This window comes from Arabidopsis lyrata, assembly GCF_000004255.2.
Source record: "Arabidopsis lyrata subsp. lyrata unplaced genomic scaffold ARALYscaffold_5, whole genome shotgun sequence".
NCBI lineage: Eukaryota > Viridiplantae > Streptophyta > Magnoliopsida > Brassicales > Brassicaceae > Arabidopsis > Arabidopsis lyrata.
In genome coordinates this window covers 5,854,974-5,872,345 of record NW_003302551.1, presented here as the reverse complement: position 1 = coordinate 5,872,345, position 17,372 = coordinate 5,854,974, and the positions used below count along the sequence as shown (strand labels likewise).

The 17,372-nt window shown below is 33.6% G+C and overlaps 2 protein-coding genes and 1 long non-coding RNA gene across 5 annotated transcripts; 1 reads left to right on the top strand and 2 right to left on the bottom strand.

Annotated features, from left to right (window-relative positions):
* Window positions 1-1,000: 1,000 nt before the first annotated feature.
* LOC110228426 lies at window positions 1,001-2,999 on the bottom strand. Its single transcript, XR_002331975.1, has 2 exons — window positions 2,711-2,999; window positions 1,001-2,048 (listed from the first exon to the last, which is right to left on the bottom strand). It is a non-coding gene; the product is annotated as an uncharacterized LOC110228426 (long non-coding RNA).
* Window positions 3,000-6,979: 3,980 nt separating this feature from the next.
* LOC9311588 (exocyst complex component EXO70B1) lies at window positions 6,980-9,466 on the top strand. Its single transcript, XM_021025746.1, has one exon. The coding sequence runs from the start codon at window positions 7,335-7,337 to the stop codon at window positions 9,309-9,311; it is 1,977 nt and encodes a 658-aa protein (XP_020881405.1). The 5' UTR covers window positions 6,980-7,334; the 3' UTR covers window positions 9,312-9,466.
* A 517-nt stretch (window positions 9,467-9,983) lies between these two features.
* On the bottom strand, window positions 9,984-15,301 carry LOC9313258 (protein RIK). 3 transcript variants are annotated; one of them, XM_002875473.2, is made up of 12 exons: window positions 15,085-15,299; window positions 14,555-14,711; window positions 14,048-14,149; window positions 13,939-13,973; window positions 13,783-13,858; window positions 13,379-13,495; window positions 13,231-13,308; window positions 12,877-12,970; window positions 12,637-12,754; window positions 11,881-12,400; window positions 10,391-10,709; window positions 9,984-10,283 (listed from the first exon to the last, which is right to left on the bottom strand). In XM_002875473.2, exons 1-12 carry the CDS (start codon window positions 15,162-15,164, stop codon window positions 10,201-10,203), a joined length of 1,779 nt encoding a protein of 592 aa, XP_002875519.1. In that variant the 5' UTR covers window positions 15,165-15,299; the 3' UTR covers window positions 9,984-10,200. The 3 variants fall into 3 exon arrangements, with proteins under 3 accessions (XP_002875519.1, XP_020881038.1, XP_020881039.1); XM_021025379.1 differs by lacking the exons at window positions 9,984-10,283; window positions 10,391-10,709 and adding an exon at window positions 11,106-11,368 and having other exon boundaries at window positions 15,085-15,301; XM_021025380.1 differs by lacking the exons at window positions 9,984-10,283; window positions 10,391-10,709 and adding an exon at window positions 11,269-11,442 and having other exon boundaries at window positions 15,085-15,301.
* Window positions 15,302-17,372: the final 2,071 nt, after the last annotated feature.

Sequence of the window (17,372 nt, the reverse complement as noted above, 5' to 3'; positions counted from 1 at the left end):
TCCATGCACTTCATCGAAGCGGTTCAGCGTTACGGAGGTATACGTCACCGCATCAGCTGCACAACCATATGCAAACATACAAATTGTTGTAGTAGACTTCTGTAGTGCAGAGAAACCGTCCTTTCCGGTAGCATCTCTTCTTTGTTGAAAGTATGTAATTTCTGCAGAGAGTCGATCACAATACCCATGAATAAGGGATTGGTCATTCTAAAACGGCGTCGGAATAGACTAGAAGGGAAAGTTGGATTTTCTACGAAATAATCGTTCCATAACTAGATGTGTCATTCTTCACGATGTCTTTCAGTATAGACTATTTTTTTCTTCAATTGTGCTACTTGTTAACGATAACAGTAATTGTACAAATAATTATCTAATTTATGCTCGAAAATATTATCAAATTCTTCGTCCAACGCTTCTTCGAAATTATCACGGAAAGATGATGCCATTTTCTCTGTAGAAAATATTGGATCTTTTGGTTTGAAGTAGAATTTTTTGGATTTTCTTGATTAAAAAGAAAAGGAAGGCTTGGATTTGGTTTGAGAATAAGAAATTGGTGTGAAAAGAAAATATGAAGGCTTGGATTTGGTATGAGAACAAGTAATTGTTTTTGGAGTAAAATATGGCTTGGATTTGGTTTGTTAACAAGTAATTGGTTGTGGTATTGGTTTGGATTTTTTGTATTGAGTTTGTAAGAACAAAAGAGAATGAAGACATGTGATATTATATGGCGATATTTATAGCAAACCTTCCAAAATAATACATGGTGTACAAAGCAAAGTGAAAACTTGTGGTACAAAGTAAAGTGAAAAGTTGTGGTATAAAGTAAAGTGAAACTTGTGGTGTCCGTGAACCTACAGAGAAAACTTGTGGTGTCCATCATTTTTTTTTTCTTCTTCTCGTTTCACGTGAACGTACAAAGAATATACAAACAGAGAGCAAAACAATGATAACAAAAAATATTTTTTTGTTTGTTTACAGAAATATGACTTAAAGTCACAAATTAATTGAAACGTAAACATCATTTAGCATATGAAACAGAACCATAAACACAAACTACATTGTTGGTAACATAAACACAAACATAAACACAAACACGAAGACAACCAGAAACATAAACATAAATACAAGCAAGAAATTCAAAGCAAAATCTCTGTAATTAGCTTGGTCTTTAGTTCTTCCTCAATTTCAGTAAGAGGATCTGATTTAGCTTGAAGAAATTCAAACAATTTCCTGTTGGTAAGTTTATCTTTCAAAGCATGTTCTTAGCAAAATTTTGTTGTTTTATGTCCCACAAAGTCTGAATCCTTTCCAATGCCTGCCCTTCTACTTCCACATTAGGTGAACTGTTGGCAGTCCTTTTGCCTTAACCCTTGGCAGCCTTCACACCAGGTGGACGAGCTTGAGAAGCTACAGACTCTCCATGGGCTTGGGAAGCTTCAGAAGAATGCATAGAACCAGATTCAACCTTTCTTCTTTTAATCTTGCCAGTCTGATCATGTCTTAACTCTCTCCATGCATGCTCTAGCATGAACTTCTTCTTGTAATCACTCTCGTAAATCTGATGAGCTAGTTTCATCAAATCATCATCATTGTGCCCACTTGTCATCTTAGTTGTTGCAGCTTGATAGGATCCCACAAACTTGCAAACAATCGCGTTAATCTTTGCCCACCTTCATTTGAAATGACTTGGCAGCCTCTGTTTCAGAGTAGAAACATTGAGACTAGCTGAAAAGTATGTTGCAATGCGCTTCCAGAAAGCTTCTCCTCTTTGTTTATTACCAAGCAGAGATGAGGACCACATCTTCTTTGGATGTCCACTTGTTCCTCTTTCTTGGTATGCATTTAATGAACAAGCAACAATACTAATCACACAATTCAAGTCTCACCTAATATATATCATCAATATTCAGATCAGTTAAGGAAGAAAAGACAGTTATTACTTACCCTAATCTCTAGTCTTAATCCGGAGTAATCTTCCTCTGAGTTCTCTCATAAAATCTCCAATCATATGTAGCAGATTCTATCTTTCTTTGTATCTCCATATAATCCTCGCAGTCAAACAGAGATCATTTGATCAAATTCAAGAGGGAAACTAATCAAATTCAAGAGGAATTTGTTAAAACAGGCACAAACAGACACAAACAATGTGTTAAAAGAAATCAATTCATCTCCATACATGATCTCAAAATAAAACTGACCTAATCTATATCACAACCTCATCACTTTAACACATAAATCTCAAAGAAACCAAACAATCATGCGTATAGAAACCAAAACAGATACGAACAGACACAAACAATGTGTTAAAAGCATCAATTCATCTCCATACATGACTTCAAAATAAAACTGACCTAATCTATATCAAAACCTTATCATTTTAATACATATATCTCAAAGAAATCTAATACTTATTCGTATAGAAATTAATCAAAACAAACACAAATTATAGAATCAAACAACTCAAAGTGTAAATCGAAACATTCATCAACACAAACAACCAGATTAAAAACTATCTACACAAACAATCGAATTAAATCGAAGAGTAATTGGTGTAAACGATATTAAAAATCATGCCTAAATATACAGACATACAAGATTAACCCTAATTTTACAAAAACAAAAAAAAAACCCTAATTTCCCCAAATATATGAACCCTAATTTCCCCACACTCAAATAACATCAAATCGAACATGCAGAGAGAGATTCATACTAGAAATAACCGATTTGTGAAGGATTAACTCCGATTTGTTGAAAAATCGGAGATCTTGAACTTAGATCTACGATTACAGCTTCTCCTCGACGCCGATTAGAGCTTCTCCTCGTCGCCGTGGAAACCAAACGTCGGTGGAGATGATGAGATAACTCTTGTAGTTCTGCCGGAGGATAGAAACAGCGGTGAATCAGAGATTTAACTCAATCCCGTCCTTCGTCGCTAGAAAAAAAAAACAAACACGTGAAAATAGAAGATAGAGAGAAAGGAGGAGAAGAGAGAGAATCCCGATTCTCTTTTTTTCCGTTTTATAATTCTTCTTCGACCAATGGGGTGGCGACACGCATCCGCCTCTTACCTTATCTTTTGTTTCTTAATTAAGAGACATTTCTTAAGAAATATCAACATTTGCCATTTAATTAAATTCATATTAAGACCTAAGATTCATCTAAGAGTCATTTAAGATTCATTTAAGAGTCATATATATATATATATATATTTTTTTATATATAGGTTGAAGAAAAGAAAAAATATACTTTTAAATCTAAATAAACATGATTAGAGTTTCTGTTATATTGATTGAGTTTGTATAGTAATCCAAGATTTTTACTTAAAAATTTTCAGAATTTGAATCTTATAAATAATAATATAAAAACAATTATTTAAAGAACATATCATCAATTGGTTGTGAGTTAAAAAAACTCTTATAATTTTGTTTGCTTGTGATCCTATTCTACAAATGTTTTGTGAGTTATCATTACAAATATGAAATCATTACGAGATGGAGAAGTAAGAAAAAAAAAAAATTATCGTTAATTAGTTATAAATTGGAACACATAAGTCATTACAAACAGAAAAATTCATGTGGCTATTGTGTGGAAAATATACAAAAGTATTAGTTCATACGAATTTATTGACAATACGTTAGATAATTTTTTAAAAATCAAATTAGTGTTTCCCTTGGCTTTTGTACTTCGAAGTTCAAAGGAACTTTCTTTATCATTTCAATGAAAATTGCATGGAAGTAAAAAGATGGCTTCACAATCTATACCAAACTTTATATACAAAAGTCAAACTTCTCATTCAGCTTTCTAGGAAAAACTAACTTTGTAAGAGATCAAACATTTTTGATTTTTTTTTTTAATATAAATCTAACTTTCTGTAATGTAATATATTTAATATGTTCATTTTAAATAATAGCGACTACTCGGGTAGAAAATATTTAAGATAACATGAACGGGTATGAATGTACCGTATATGGACAATTCAGATATACAAAATCACCACTCAAACGAATAAAAGTAACATTCATGTTCGGATATTTTTAGATATTTCAGGTAAAATGCATATATTAAAAAGAAACTCCCGATTTGAAATCTTTTGGATAGTTTTAAATTTTTTTAGATAATTTTAAATAAGTTTTAAAACTTGACAAAACAATCCATATATAGGCTAAAATATTGAAGAAATATATTTTGAAAAATAAAATTTAGCAAATGAAGAAAATGTTGTTGAAAACAGAATTGACATCCAATTTTTGGAAACATGTGCTCTCTTTGTATGATAATTGAGACAAATATAAGATTATTTTGCATATAATATTCTATATTTGCAAAATCACCCGAATAAATAATTCAAGTATCTTCTCTCATATTTGAGAAACCCAATTATTATTAAAACTATCAATATATATTTCAATATTAAAAATTATTACTACAGAAATTTTTTATTCTAAATACTAAAAAAATTGAAATTTTATAAAAAGTAAATAATTAATAAGTAATTTTAATAGTTTATGGTTTTTATATGATAATTATATTTGATTAAATGAAATAGTAATAAAAATCTATACTAGTATTTTTGAAGTACATTTTTAGCGGGTGGGTTAAATTGTTTTTGGACACAAATGGTGCCCGACCCGATAAGAAATTTTCTTCATAAAAATTTGGTTGGATCGGGTTATATTTAGCCCAACTCTTGCAACGGTATTTGCCTAAAAGTCGGATACAAATATTACCAAAATTAGATCGTATCCACTAATTAGGTTTCTATATTTAATAATAAAGATATTTATAAGATTTTGTTCTGATTTAACTTTATTATTCTTCTTTCATCTTTGTTTGATTATTTTTGATTTATTTTGAATTATCATATAATACATAAGTTAAAAATCAAATCTCAATTTTTTCTGCATATATCGTGATATATATTACCCAATTAATGAAAAAGTGTGTGTTGAACGTTCCACATCGGGTTGGCACTTATTTACAAACGGTGGCTTCTCACATTCAGAGTCATTTTATCTATATATACATTTTTGAAGTACAAATCTGAAATAAATCATAGAGTTGACACTTATTTACAAAATAATGCCATTGTCATTACTATTACATATTATTTTCAAAAAAATCTTTTAGAAACTGTGGCTTCCAAATAGGCCTGGGCATTCGGATTTCAAATCGGATTCGGATCGGATATATTCGGATTCGGATAATTCGGGTATGAGAGTTTATTATCCGTTCGGATTTTATGATTTTTCGGTTCGGTTTCGGTTCGGATATATTCGGATTCGGATAATTTGGGTAGGAGAATTTATTATCCGTTCGGATTTTATGAGTCATCGGTTCGGTTTCGGTTCGGATAGGTGTCGGATTCGGATCGGTTTTCGGGAAAAAAAACTTAAAAATAGTTCAATCTTAATAAAAATTGATTTAATCTTACTAAAATTTGGTTAAATTTTGCAAAAATATGTATAATTTTAACAAATATAACTAAATTTTTTCCCAAATCTAGGATATTTAGGATATTTTTGTTATTTGCTATAAAATTACAACTAAATATAACTAATATTTTTGGATATATAATTTTTATTTCCGGTTTTCGGATATCCTTTCGGTTTTTGGTTCGGATCGGGTTCGGTTCGGGTAATTCGGATAGGAGAATTCATTATCCGTTCGGATTTTGTGACTATTCGGTTTGGGTTCGGTTCCGGATTTTTCTGATCGGTTTCGGATCGGTTTTCGGATTTCGGGTTTTATGCCCAGGCCTACTTCCAAATATGGTAACAAATTGATTATGTTTCTAAATACGATTAATTACTAATTTTCTAAAACCTCTCTATCTAAATTAAACATTAATATATGATTCTTCTTTCACCTTTTTTATGATCTTATATTTAATTTATTTTTGAGTTTATATAAAATATATATAATTAAGAAAATAATAGATTTTTCTGCATATAATATGATTCAAATTTTTAAAAACGCACATATATTACTCAATCATAAACATGATTATTTTTAGAGAAATTACTTAAAATATCACATTTCAAATTATGTGGTCAAAAATACCACTATTAGTTTAATGTTCTAAAAAAATACCATAAATAGTTTTGGTTTTCAAAAAATACCAAAAACACAAAAATTGATTTTTAAGGGTTGAAAATTTAAAATTTTAGGTTTGAATTGACTATTTTAAATTTAGAATATAGCTTTTGGGAGGTAGAATTTAGTGTTTAGTGCTTAAGATTTAGTTTTGAACAATGAAAATTAAATTTTAATTTCTGTGGTATTTTTATAAAATCAAAATTTAAGTGATATTTTTTTAAAAAAACTAACACTTAAATGTAATATTTTTGAAAATTATCCTATTTTTTGTTTCTTTGCATACCGATCGAGTTGTAATATACCCTTGTCCCTTGACCCTTCGACCACAAAATAAAAGTTTGTCCTTGCTATAAATATTCCGGTCTTCAACTTGCCTATTTCATTAATTATGCACGATTATATAATTCACCACTAATGTTGCATTACCACTCCAAAGGTCAAATATACTAAAATCCTTACATTTTAATATAGATTTCGAATTCTTTCCTCGCATATTAAAACCATCTAACACTGTCTCATTTTCGTTTTATCTAATTAAAAATCCAATATAACCAGCATTTGTATGTAAACAACATTCCTCAGGAATCACTCTTTTGAATCTTAATTAATAGTGGTTGACAAAAAAAAAAAAAAAGCATTTGTATATACTTAAAATACCAGTTGTGTTAATTTTTTTTTTTTTTTTTGGTGCACTTGTTTAGAAACCGAGAGTGTGAAGCAAAGTAATTAAGTATTTAATAATCCAAAACTTTATTAATCAACTGTTTGTGGATAATAAACAATAAAAATAAACATCGTCAACCTTTTCTTCCGTTGAATCTTCTTCCTCTGTTCTTGTGGTCTTATAGTGGAGCAACAAAACAAAACAAATCAAATCAAATCCAATAACAAGAAAGAAAAAAAAACATTTTTAAGAGCAAAAATTTAAAAAAAAATTGGGAGAGAAAGAGAAATCTCCAAGAAAATCTGCATTTTTCAATCTTTAAAGAAAATTGATTTTTGAATCCATACGTTTCTTCTTCTTCTTCTTCACCAATCTCACTCTGAAAAAGATCCTCTTTTGCTAAGTTTTGACATTAAAGTCTCAAACTTTCATGTAAAGTTTAAGTCTTTTGTGATTCTTTCTTCTGGGTTTTTTAATGGGTTCAAGGTTTTGAGAATTAGGGTTTAAAGATTTAAGTTTGTTTTAGGGTTTTAAGTTTTGGATAAGCTTATTTGGTGATTTCATTTGTGTGGATATGGGAGAGTTTGAGGTAGATGGAGAGGAGAAGTTGATTGTTGCTGCTAAGTATGTTGTGAAGGAACTTAGATCTGGTAAGAGTCTTACTAAAAATGCTAAGAAGGTTTTGGGGAATCTCTTATTGGAGTTGTCTCGTGTGGTCATAGCTGAGGATGGAGATGAGGAAGATGAAATAGGTGAGATTGAGCAAAGGCTTAATGTTGTTAGTGATAAGATTATGACTAGAGAAGTCGATGAATCGATGATTTGGGATTTGGGTTCAGATGAAGGTAATCTGTATTTAGATGCTGTGAATGAGTTGAGGAGTTTGATTGAACGGTTGAACGGTTCTTCGGGTTTAGGGAAGGCGGGAAGTGAGGAGCTTTCTTTAAGAAAAGCTCATGATGTTCTTCAAACGGCGATGGCACGGCTTGAGGATGAGTTTAAGCATCTTCTTGTGGAGAATAGATTGCCTTTTGAGCTTGAACATTCGTCGTTTCGGTCTGTTGAAGCGGATCATGGTGTGGAAGAAGAGGCCATGGCTTCGTTTGGCGCTGCTTCTACTGAGGATTTGATTCTTGGAAGCAATAACGATAGTAGGAGAAACTCAGGGGAAATTGTGGTTGATTTGATTAATCCTGATGTTATATCAGATCTCAAGAACATTGCAACCACTATGATTGCTTCGGGGTATGACCGCGAGTGTATCCAGGTATGTACAATGGTTAGAAAAGATGCGTTGGATGAGTTTCTTTATAACCACGAGGTCGAGAAGTTGAGCATTGAAGATGTTTTGAGGATGGATTGGGCTACGTTAAATACGAATATCAAGAAATGGGTTCGGGTTGTGAGAAATATCGTCCAGATATATCTCTTGAGCGAGAAGTCTCTGGATAATCAGATCTTTGGGGACCTAAATGAGATCGGTCTAACTTGTTTCGTCGATACTGTGAAGGCTCCAATGATGCAGTTGCTCAATTTTGGTGAAGCTGTGTCTCTTGGTCCACGACAGCCCGAGAAATTGCTTAGGATTCTTGAAATGTACGAGCTAGCATCCGAGCTTTTACCAGAGATCGATGCTTTGTTCTTGGATCATCCCGGTTCATCCGTAAGAACAGAATATAGGGAAGTGATGAGGAGACTCGGGGACTGTGCAAGAACAACGTTTCTTGAATTCAAAAGTGCGATTGCATCGGATGTCTCATCGCATCCTTTCCCTGGAGGCGCGGTTCACCCGCTTACAAATTATGTGATGAATTACCTCATGGCTCTAACGGATTTCAGCCACACGCTCGACTCTCTTCTAATGGAACACGACGATGTAGAAGATCTCACAATACCTCCATCGCCGGATATTATCAATCCCGTGATGGTCGAAGAAGAGTCAACCTACGAAAACTCTTCTTCACCTGACAAATTTCTGGCAATGACCCGACATTTCTACTCCATAACCTCTGCCCTCGAAGCCAACCTTCAAGAGAAATCAAAACTATACAAAGATGTCTCTCTACGACACATTTTTCTCCTCAACAACATACACTACATGACCCGAAAAGTACTAAAGTCCGAGCTGAGACATATCTTCGGTGACAAATGGAACCGAAAACATACATGGAAGTTTCAGCAGCAATCAATAGAGTATGAACGCGCAACCTGGCTCCCTGTCCTATCCTTCCTCAAGGACGATTCTGGTTCCAGCTCAGGTCATGGTTCGAAGAATCTACGCCCAAGGGAGCGGTTCCAAGGATTCAACACTGCGTTTGAGGAAGTGTATAAGGCGCAAACCGGGTGGCTAATATCCGATGAGGGGCTAAGAGAAGACGTGAGGACAAAGGCGTCAATGTGGGTGATTCAAGCGTATTGGACATTTTACAGTAGACACAAGAACAATGTGAGTGAAAGGTATATTAAGTACACTACTGATGATCTTGAGAGACTCTTGTTGGATCTCTTTGCTGGTTCTCCTAAATCCTTGAACAATTCTTATAGAAGATGATTATAAATTGTGTTAAGAGTTTGGTTGGTTCATTATAATGTTACAAGTATAGAAATATATGTTTTGTTTGTATTGAATTTATTACATTGTAATCTTTATATTCATCATTTCATGAATATTTTAGTGAAATAAAAGTTTGCGAGGTCTTTGTTATAGTTGTTGGTTGGTCTTAAAGAATTATGATTAGATTTGGAATTTTTTTTGTAATCAAAAGTAAAGAAATGAATTTATTTAGGAGTAAGAGACAAGTCAAAAGAAATAGACTTGACCATATCACAATTTTGCAAAGGTCTTTGGTCAACTACACGACCTTTCATGGAATCACACCATACACAACTTGATAATATTTTAACCAATTTGGAATTTTTAGTTGACAAAAAAATATATAAAAACTCAACTTGGAATTTTCTTTCTGACTTAAATTGTGGGTCAATAATATTTTAATCATCTGAAAACTGTAATACCGTTTTTTTAATTGAAAAATATGAATTTAGTCGCATATAAATATATCATCTTGACTTGACCAATTTGGTGTATAAAGATAATCTACAAAAAGCAAAAGTTATATTCAAAAGACGTTATTGTTTTGGAAAAAGTAATCAAAGATATCTATAAAATTTTCAAGGAATTATTATATATAATCTAATTCTATTTATAGAAATAAAAAAATGATAACTTGGAAAGGCTTCTACATCATGTATAAAATCAATAATATGAGTTACTACAACAAAAGGATCAATTTCTTGCAAAACAAGTAACTAATGTTTTAAAGATAACTAAAGTAATGGCAATGAAATTCCAAATCAGTAAGACACCAACATTTCTATTGTTACAAACATAAATTGGCATTTTGTTGCCAGATAAGAAGTTTCTGTAATCTAAAACATTGTCACGATCTGATTATCAATGTGTCATCAGAATCGTCGTCATCGTCTTCATCGTCTCCATATTCCATCAGCTTTACCAACGTATCTGCAACATCAGGGCACGTGATTGATTGATCATAAATGATGCTAAGTTACCGTTAACCCTAAGATTCGTATCAAATCAGTAAATAATTGGTGGTTTTAATCTAATACCTGGAACTGGACTTGGTTTCTTTACAGTGATGTGGTTGTCCTGTAATCTTGAAGGTTGAGTTGTCGGTGTAAATCGTGGTGGTGGAGGAAGCATGCTTTTTGATGATTGAGGAGACATGGTCTTAGAAGGTGGTGGTGGAGGAAGCATGCTTCTTGACGATCGAGGAGACACGGTCTTAGAAGGCGGTGGTGTGATGGTCTTTGGTGGAGGAGGAGGCATCACAGATCTTGGTGAACGAGGCGACTGCACTCTATTTGCTGATGGCTCCTCAACTATATTCTTTGGAGTAACATCACCTGTCATTGCTAACTCTGATTGCTGCAACATATGATAGAATTAAAACATTCATCGCCATATACACTACAACAGTTGGACGTTTTGGCAGATAAAAAGTGACCATGCAAATATATGAACTATGAAGAGATGGTATTCCTAAAAAGCGGAGAGAGTAATGCGAACACTTTCAAATCCAGGAAAAATGTACCGGAACGCTAAATCATGAAGAATGGATTTGGTAAAACTGTAAACCTTTTACAAACTCATTCACGACCAAAGTGAATTCAAACAACATTTTCATTCAAACAGTCACAAGCTCACTAACATCCAAAAAGATCAGAAGATGTATAGCTGCTTGGTTCTAACGACAACCTAACATATGTTTATACTGGTCAATTTAATGTTAATTTTTTCTCTAACTACATGCATCAAGAAACATTTGATTGCAAAAATTATATCAAGCGCATAGTTCCATCTACGGTGGAGAATGAGCATATTATACAATGGATAAAGGTATCAGTAGATGTCAGTAATGCCAACCTAAATGCAAGGTACTAAAGTGCAGATACATTGGATTATTCAATGCACACATATCACGTCTGTTAAAAGAGATTTAAAAGTAAGGATAAATTTGATTCTGGTCGCCAAGTTGTAGCGAAAACTACTCCAAACCACATGGTGCCTCCAATATTAAAAATACCCTGTGAAACATGCAAACCAATGGCCCACGGGTCCAGAATAAGCTAGTTAGCTTCTTAGAAGTTCAGAAAAATACCTGGAATAGTAAGGGAAAAAAATCAGCACAGGATAAAATCATCACAGAGAAACTGAAAAAATGTATTAGAACTTAGATGCCATGAATTTTCATGATACTTATGACAATCCAATGATAGATTTCATAAACAGGTTTGATACTTTAGACGCAGACATGCTTAAGAAGATGCATGCTAGGCTTCATGAGGGCAGTAAAAAAACCTTACCTTTTGTCACCCTACCCAAAGTATTTAATCATTTGTCCATGTAAAAGACTTATACCTGATCTGTTCCCTCATTCACTAATGCTAACTGCTTACAAGTACCCAATACTTGGAAAATTTTATTTCAAACAACCCTAAGCACAAGTTTTCTCATGGTAACTTAGTTATGGAAGACCAGGGTTCGACCCATATATTTCTTCGTCAAAATCACCGCGGATGCAGAAATTTGTTTTTACCTGTTTGGCTTTTGCTGGAACCTTACAATCAGCTGGTAGTTCTTGAAACTTTCGCTTTCGGGGTGGGTTCCTTTCCTTTTCCTTACTTGAAATATCACTTGGGGTCGAGAAGGATGTAGCTGGCAACATAGTAGGGGGCACAGTGGAGATAACAGGAGAAATAGATTGCTTAAGGACTTGAGCAACTTGTTGCAGTGGTGTGGCTTGAGGGTATATTCCAGCATACCCACTATAGCTAGTTCCCCCCGCCACGGGCTGTAAGTAACTGACAGGACTTTGATGGAAGTGCCCACCATTTGATATTCCTAGAGGTTGCATTACTGGAAACTGAGGATAAAGACTTGTAGCTGGAGTAACTGGAAACGGACTAACAGTGCTTGGTGGTGCTGTGATTGGTATCGATGTCATCAAACCATATGTTGAAGTTAAATTTGGCGTTTGCTCCTTTTCAGAACCTGGAGCTCCAGAAAGTAGTTGCTGTGGTGGTGGTACTGCACCATACACCTTGTTTGAGGAAATCCTGAAACATTTTGTAGAATAATTACAGATCAGCAAATAATTTTTTATTTTTAAAACATAGGAACATGCTTCTGATCAGAAAATAGAAGACCCTATGAAGGAATTTATCTTTTAAAACCAAAGTGGTTCAAATCTATCAGCAAGAAGTAATATTTAGTGACAAAAAGATGATGTAAACAGGAAGAAGGCCTATTATATCTGGCAAACATTGAAGATATTCTGGAAGTTAAAATTGACCTTGATGCCCCAAATTCTACACTGATCGTATCCATAAGATTCTCAGCTAAACGTTTTGCATCGTCGATGGTCTTTGGGTTGCTGCCGGACAATAATAGATGCAGCGGTAGTTGTGCTTCTGCCATAATGCATTAAAAACAGGAATTTACATTAACAATGTCATTCAGATATACACACCTTGCAGGGTAAATAACACCTTCATAAGTAGACGAATAATAACAGAAACGAGGAAAATAATACCTTCTCCATGTTGGTTCTCAATGCTTCCAGAACCGCGCCCTCTTAGTACAACAGTTGCTCCTGTTTCATTCATAATGTGATTTATATACTGATCCTGCATGTACGAAAGCCAACCACCACCAACAAAAAAAAAAGTTCTCTCCCGATTGCACGGAGATGTCAGAGAGAGCTTCAACATTAGAATCTCTCGAATTCATGGATTGAGACAAATAAAAGAAAGTGCAAAAATTAATCAAAGATGAAAACATAACACCAATTGGCTAACACTTCTCTTGATTGATATTAGACTAAAGATTCAATTCTTTTGGTGTAACTTAGAAAGAACAAAGGGGGAGATATTTAAGAAAAACTCACATTAGGTCCACGAATACGAGCAGCAACATTAGATGATGGGTCAGCTTCGAAACCCAAATACACGCATGTGCTCTGCATCTGGTAACATGGTTTACATTGTTATTTTTCCAATATCATAACTACAAAAAAGAAGTGAAACAGAATCTACCTTGACAGTCGGTAACCCAACTGATCCGACCTGTGAAATTGATTTCTGTTTCAGCATCTCCTCAATCATAGCTGCTGCACGATCAACTGCTAAAATACGTTCTGTAGTCTCGTTTAACTGCACGTGCAATAACATACGTAAAAACCAGGCCAACTTCTCCAAGCTCAGAGGTCAAATAAAGCTTCTCAAATATGGGAAACAAGGAATTTCTTTAAGCCACAAACGTTTTACTTTCTGCCACTCACATGCGAGACATCTATCATATTTCCAAAACATCTCGACACATTATAGTTTCTATCAAACAACCTAATCAGTAATCACACAGCACTAATCACTAGCTTCTTAGCCTAGTCCTTTTGATTCCCCTTGACTATTATTCTGTTAGGCTAAAAAGGATAACAAACCTGGGCAGCAGCAGATATGTGAAGATACAATGGCTTTTCACCATCAAGAGGTGCATTTGGAGGACGATACTTGCCCCTACAAAAAAAGTTCATCAGTTAAATCTAGAAAAGATTATTGTAAAACTTCCTTCTCCATGAGTTAGATGTTGGACAAACCTAGTAATCACCACAGCGCCAGTAGACCTCTGAATCTGCAAGGCGAATAGGCATTACAAACTAGAGAAAGGAAAATTGTATCTTATAAGCATAGAAAAGTTACACATACTTCTTCTTGAGTTGAGCGTTTAGTAAGCTTGTGCCTAAGAGAAGCCTCAGCATCGTTGATAACAATTTCTCGCGCTATGATCAACTCATCCTGTATCTTATGCTAGATGGACATGCAAAAAATTACAATGAATCACCATGTTGGACTTACAGAATAAAAGGAGGATTAAGAAATATACCCACAAACAACAGCTCGTTCAGTATACAGGCAATAATGTTAAAGTCACAAACACAGACACCATACTTCAAGCACTTCTGAAATATCATACATGACCAGAGGGAGAACTAGACCAATACATGCTAACACTACTTACTAATCATGTTGTTTCAAGAGATGCAGCAATTTTAAGGAGGTACTACAATCCACTAGAAACATATAATAAAGATACCAAATTAGATTAAAACATGACATATCATCTATGCCATAGTGCATAATGCAATAGCTAAGTCAGAGGTTCACCCCGAAAATAAGTATAACAAACACCGCAAGAGTGTAAGAGTTATATACTTGATTAACTTTTGGACCTAGTGGAGGCACAGAAAGCGTTGGGAGCAATGGTGACATAGAAGGAACATTCATAGTGTTGCCTAAAGGAAGTAATTGAGGAAACGCAACTCCAGCCGCAACAAGCTGCTCCGCTGGCTGATCCCACTTTCTCTTTCTCCTGCCACCCAATTCATAAAATTCTCATTCAGTTAACAACTAAAGATACAAATTGGTTAGGAATTAAAGATGAACATAGCCTAAACATAAGGTTCAGAGCCAAAATCTTTATTCACAATTCATAGAATAAAGATGCTAAGGATGAACATAGCCTAAACAAAAGGTTCAGAGCCAAAAATCAAAAAAGCCACAATCTTTATTCACAAAATAGATTCCAAAACCAATATCAAAGTAGTTGAAGCAACAATTCAGAGAAGGGCATGAATCGAATGGTTAAAACTCGGTGTCAATTTCAAGAAAATGTAACAGATTGAAGATGATAAAGATGTGATTAGGTTGATAATTGGAATGGCTAAAACAATGAAAGTTGATACCTTTGCCTCGTTTTAGAAGTATCGTTCGTTGTAGAAGAGTTGCTTGGAGAAACCCTAGGCTCATCGTTGTCCTCTGTCATCTTAGAGCCGTTCTCTGACACAAAAGATTGTTCCTTTAGGATTCAAAGACTACGAAGAGAAGAATTCAGATTGAAGAAACTCCAAATCGCAAAATTTTCTTCGAAGTGATTAAAAGCTTCACCTTTTTTGGGCTCTCAATTAAAAATTGGGTTAAATTGATAGATAGAAAAGAGTTTGGGGGTTTTATGGGAAAATAAAAGAATTGGAAGAGTTTAATAGTGGGGGACAGTGGCCAAAATCAAAACCAAACAAAATTGGCTGCATGTCTTTTCCAAACTAAATTGCAATACCATGCATTTATGAACCTGAACCAACAAAATTTTCAAATTAGCAACCTGAATCAAATAACTGTTAGCCGATTTCTACATCGATCTTCACGGTCTTAGTAAACCGTCAAACGGTGTTAAGGTAGACGACACCGTGCCGTACACTTGGACTTAGAACTAAGTAATGTTTAACGGTTTACTAACCATGTGAATGTCAACATCAACTTTAAGTTGCCACAGTGTCGTTACATCGTCGCAACGATGTCGTCTGACTCAGCACCGTTAAAGTCAATGTAGAAATCAGCTACCGGTTATATAGTTCTGGTTGATAATTTGAAAATTTTATTGGTTCAAATTCAATAAATGCATGGTGCCACTGTTTGGGTTGAAAAAGGCATCCAGCAAATTGTTTGAGTTGATTTAGTTGTTTAGTCTCAATTCTCAAGTCTGTTTATTTTTAGAAAAAAAAAAAGGAAGCCAAAATCAACCCAAACATTTTACCAAATGCATTTTTATACCCAAAAAATGGTATCATGCATTTTTAAACCTAAACCAATAAAAAAAATCAAATTACCTACATAAATCGTGTAGGTCAAAGTAGGAAACACCAAACAAACTTATCTACAAGAATTTGTTGCACAAGAAACATGAATAAGATTCTATGAATCCAACCGATCAACACTATTAGTAGAAGAACTAAATCAATGATCTTCCACATCACCCATAGTCGAAAGCAACTGTTTCAGATGAATGACTTGGCTTGAGCAATCTAGGCTGTTGATTCTATTCTCCAAGATATTTTTTATAAAAATTAATCCAACGATTCAAAGAAGTAGCTGAAGAATTCAAATGAAGCATGTTTAATCTCATATTGGCTCAATAAAAGAAAAATATGGAGTTGTCTCGATTTGGTTGCAATAGCTGAAACTATCTTAATCTACGACGCAATGAATACAAAATTGAATGAATCATTTGTCTATAGACAGATTGGCAAAACATTTTAAAAAAAAATCCATGAGGAGAAATTTCAGCGAAAGCAAACAGTAATGGTGACATTACAGATCAATTTGTTATCGACAAGGTAAATGATGAAATCTCTGAAGAAATAATATAGAAAAGAGAATTACAGTAGACGAGAAGGCAACTGGGTGAAGCCTCTTCTTCCTACCGCATATCACTGCATCGAGCCTCAACTGCGGATCCAAACTGGACTTATGTACTTAGTATTGTAATACATTGTTGACGCTTCTTCGTCCTAAAATATCATGGAAAAAGATACTTAACACATCAAACATCATAATCAAATCCAGTGAAAACAATACCTATGTCATAAATGTTTTGCAGTTTTTAATTGGATTTTAGTTTTTGGTTTTTGTTTTTTTGGATTTTTTATTTTTGGTTTTTGGTGTACATTTTAGTTTTTGCAAAAATCTTGAATGATAATTTATATATATATATATATATATATATAATTATTTTAAGAAATTTATATTACTCCTTATGCTATCTATTTTGAATTTTAGTTTTTTTTTTATGTTTAAAACATTAAGAAACAAATGTCACGTAATTTTTTTTTATAAAACCCATAAATTTTAGTTTTTGGACTCCAGAAAAGTAGATGTAAAATCTCTTAGAATCTTTTTTTTTTTTTTTCTAGAAACTCTACTTTTATTAGAATCATGAATGGATAATTCTGGTTTTTGCATGCAAAATCAAAAACCAAAAACTGCTTTAAAATCTACAGCCATTCAAGGCCTAGTAATATCAATATATCATATTTGAATCAAATCAAAATATCATAATACATAATCAAAATCAAATTTGAATGCATCATTATCATGATTGTAGAATACTAAAATTGAGTCGGAATCGTATTGAATATCATAATCGCATTACCTATCGTAATCTGAATTGCATTAAATTTTATAATTTCAATAACAT

Bases quoted from the DNA above. Each gene is read 5' to 3' on its own strand.
- LOC9313258 (XM_002875473.2), bottom strand. From the start codon at position 15,164: ATGACAGAGGACAACGATGAGCCTAGGGTTTCTCCAAGCAACTCTTCT. The intron at 14,712-15,084 runs GTATCAACTTTC...ATTGGGTGGCAG, and splicing joins ACTTCTAAAACGAGGCAAAG to GAGAAAGAGAAAGTGGGATC. The intron at 10,284-10,390 runs GTATTAGATTAA...CTGATGTTGCAG, and splicing joins GAAACCAAGTCCAGTTCCAG to ATACGTTGGTAAAGCTGATG.
- LOC9311588 (XM_021025746.1), top strand. From the start codon at position 7,335: ATGGGAGAGTTTGAGGTAGATGGAGAGGAGAAGTTGATTGTTGCTGCT.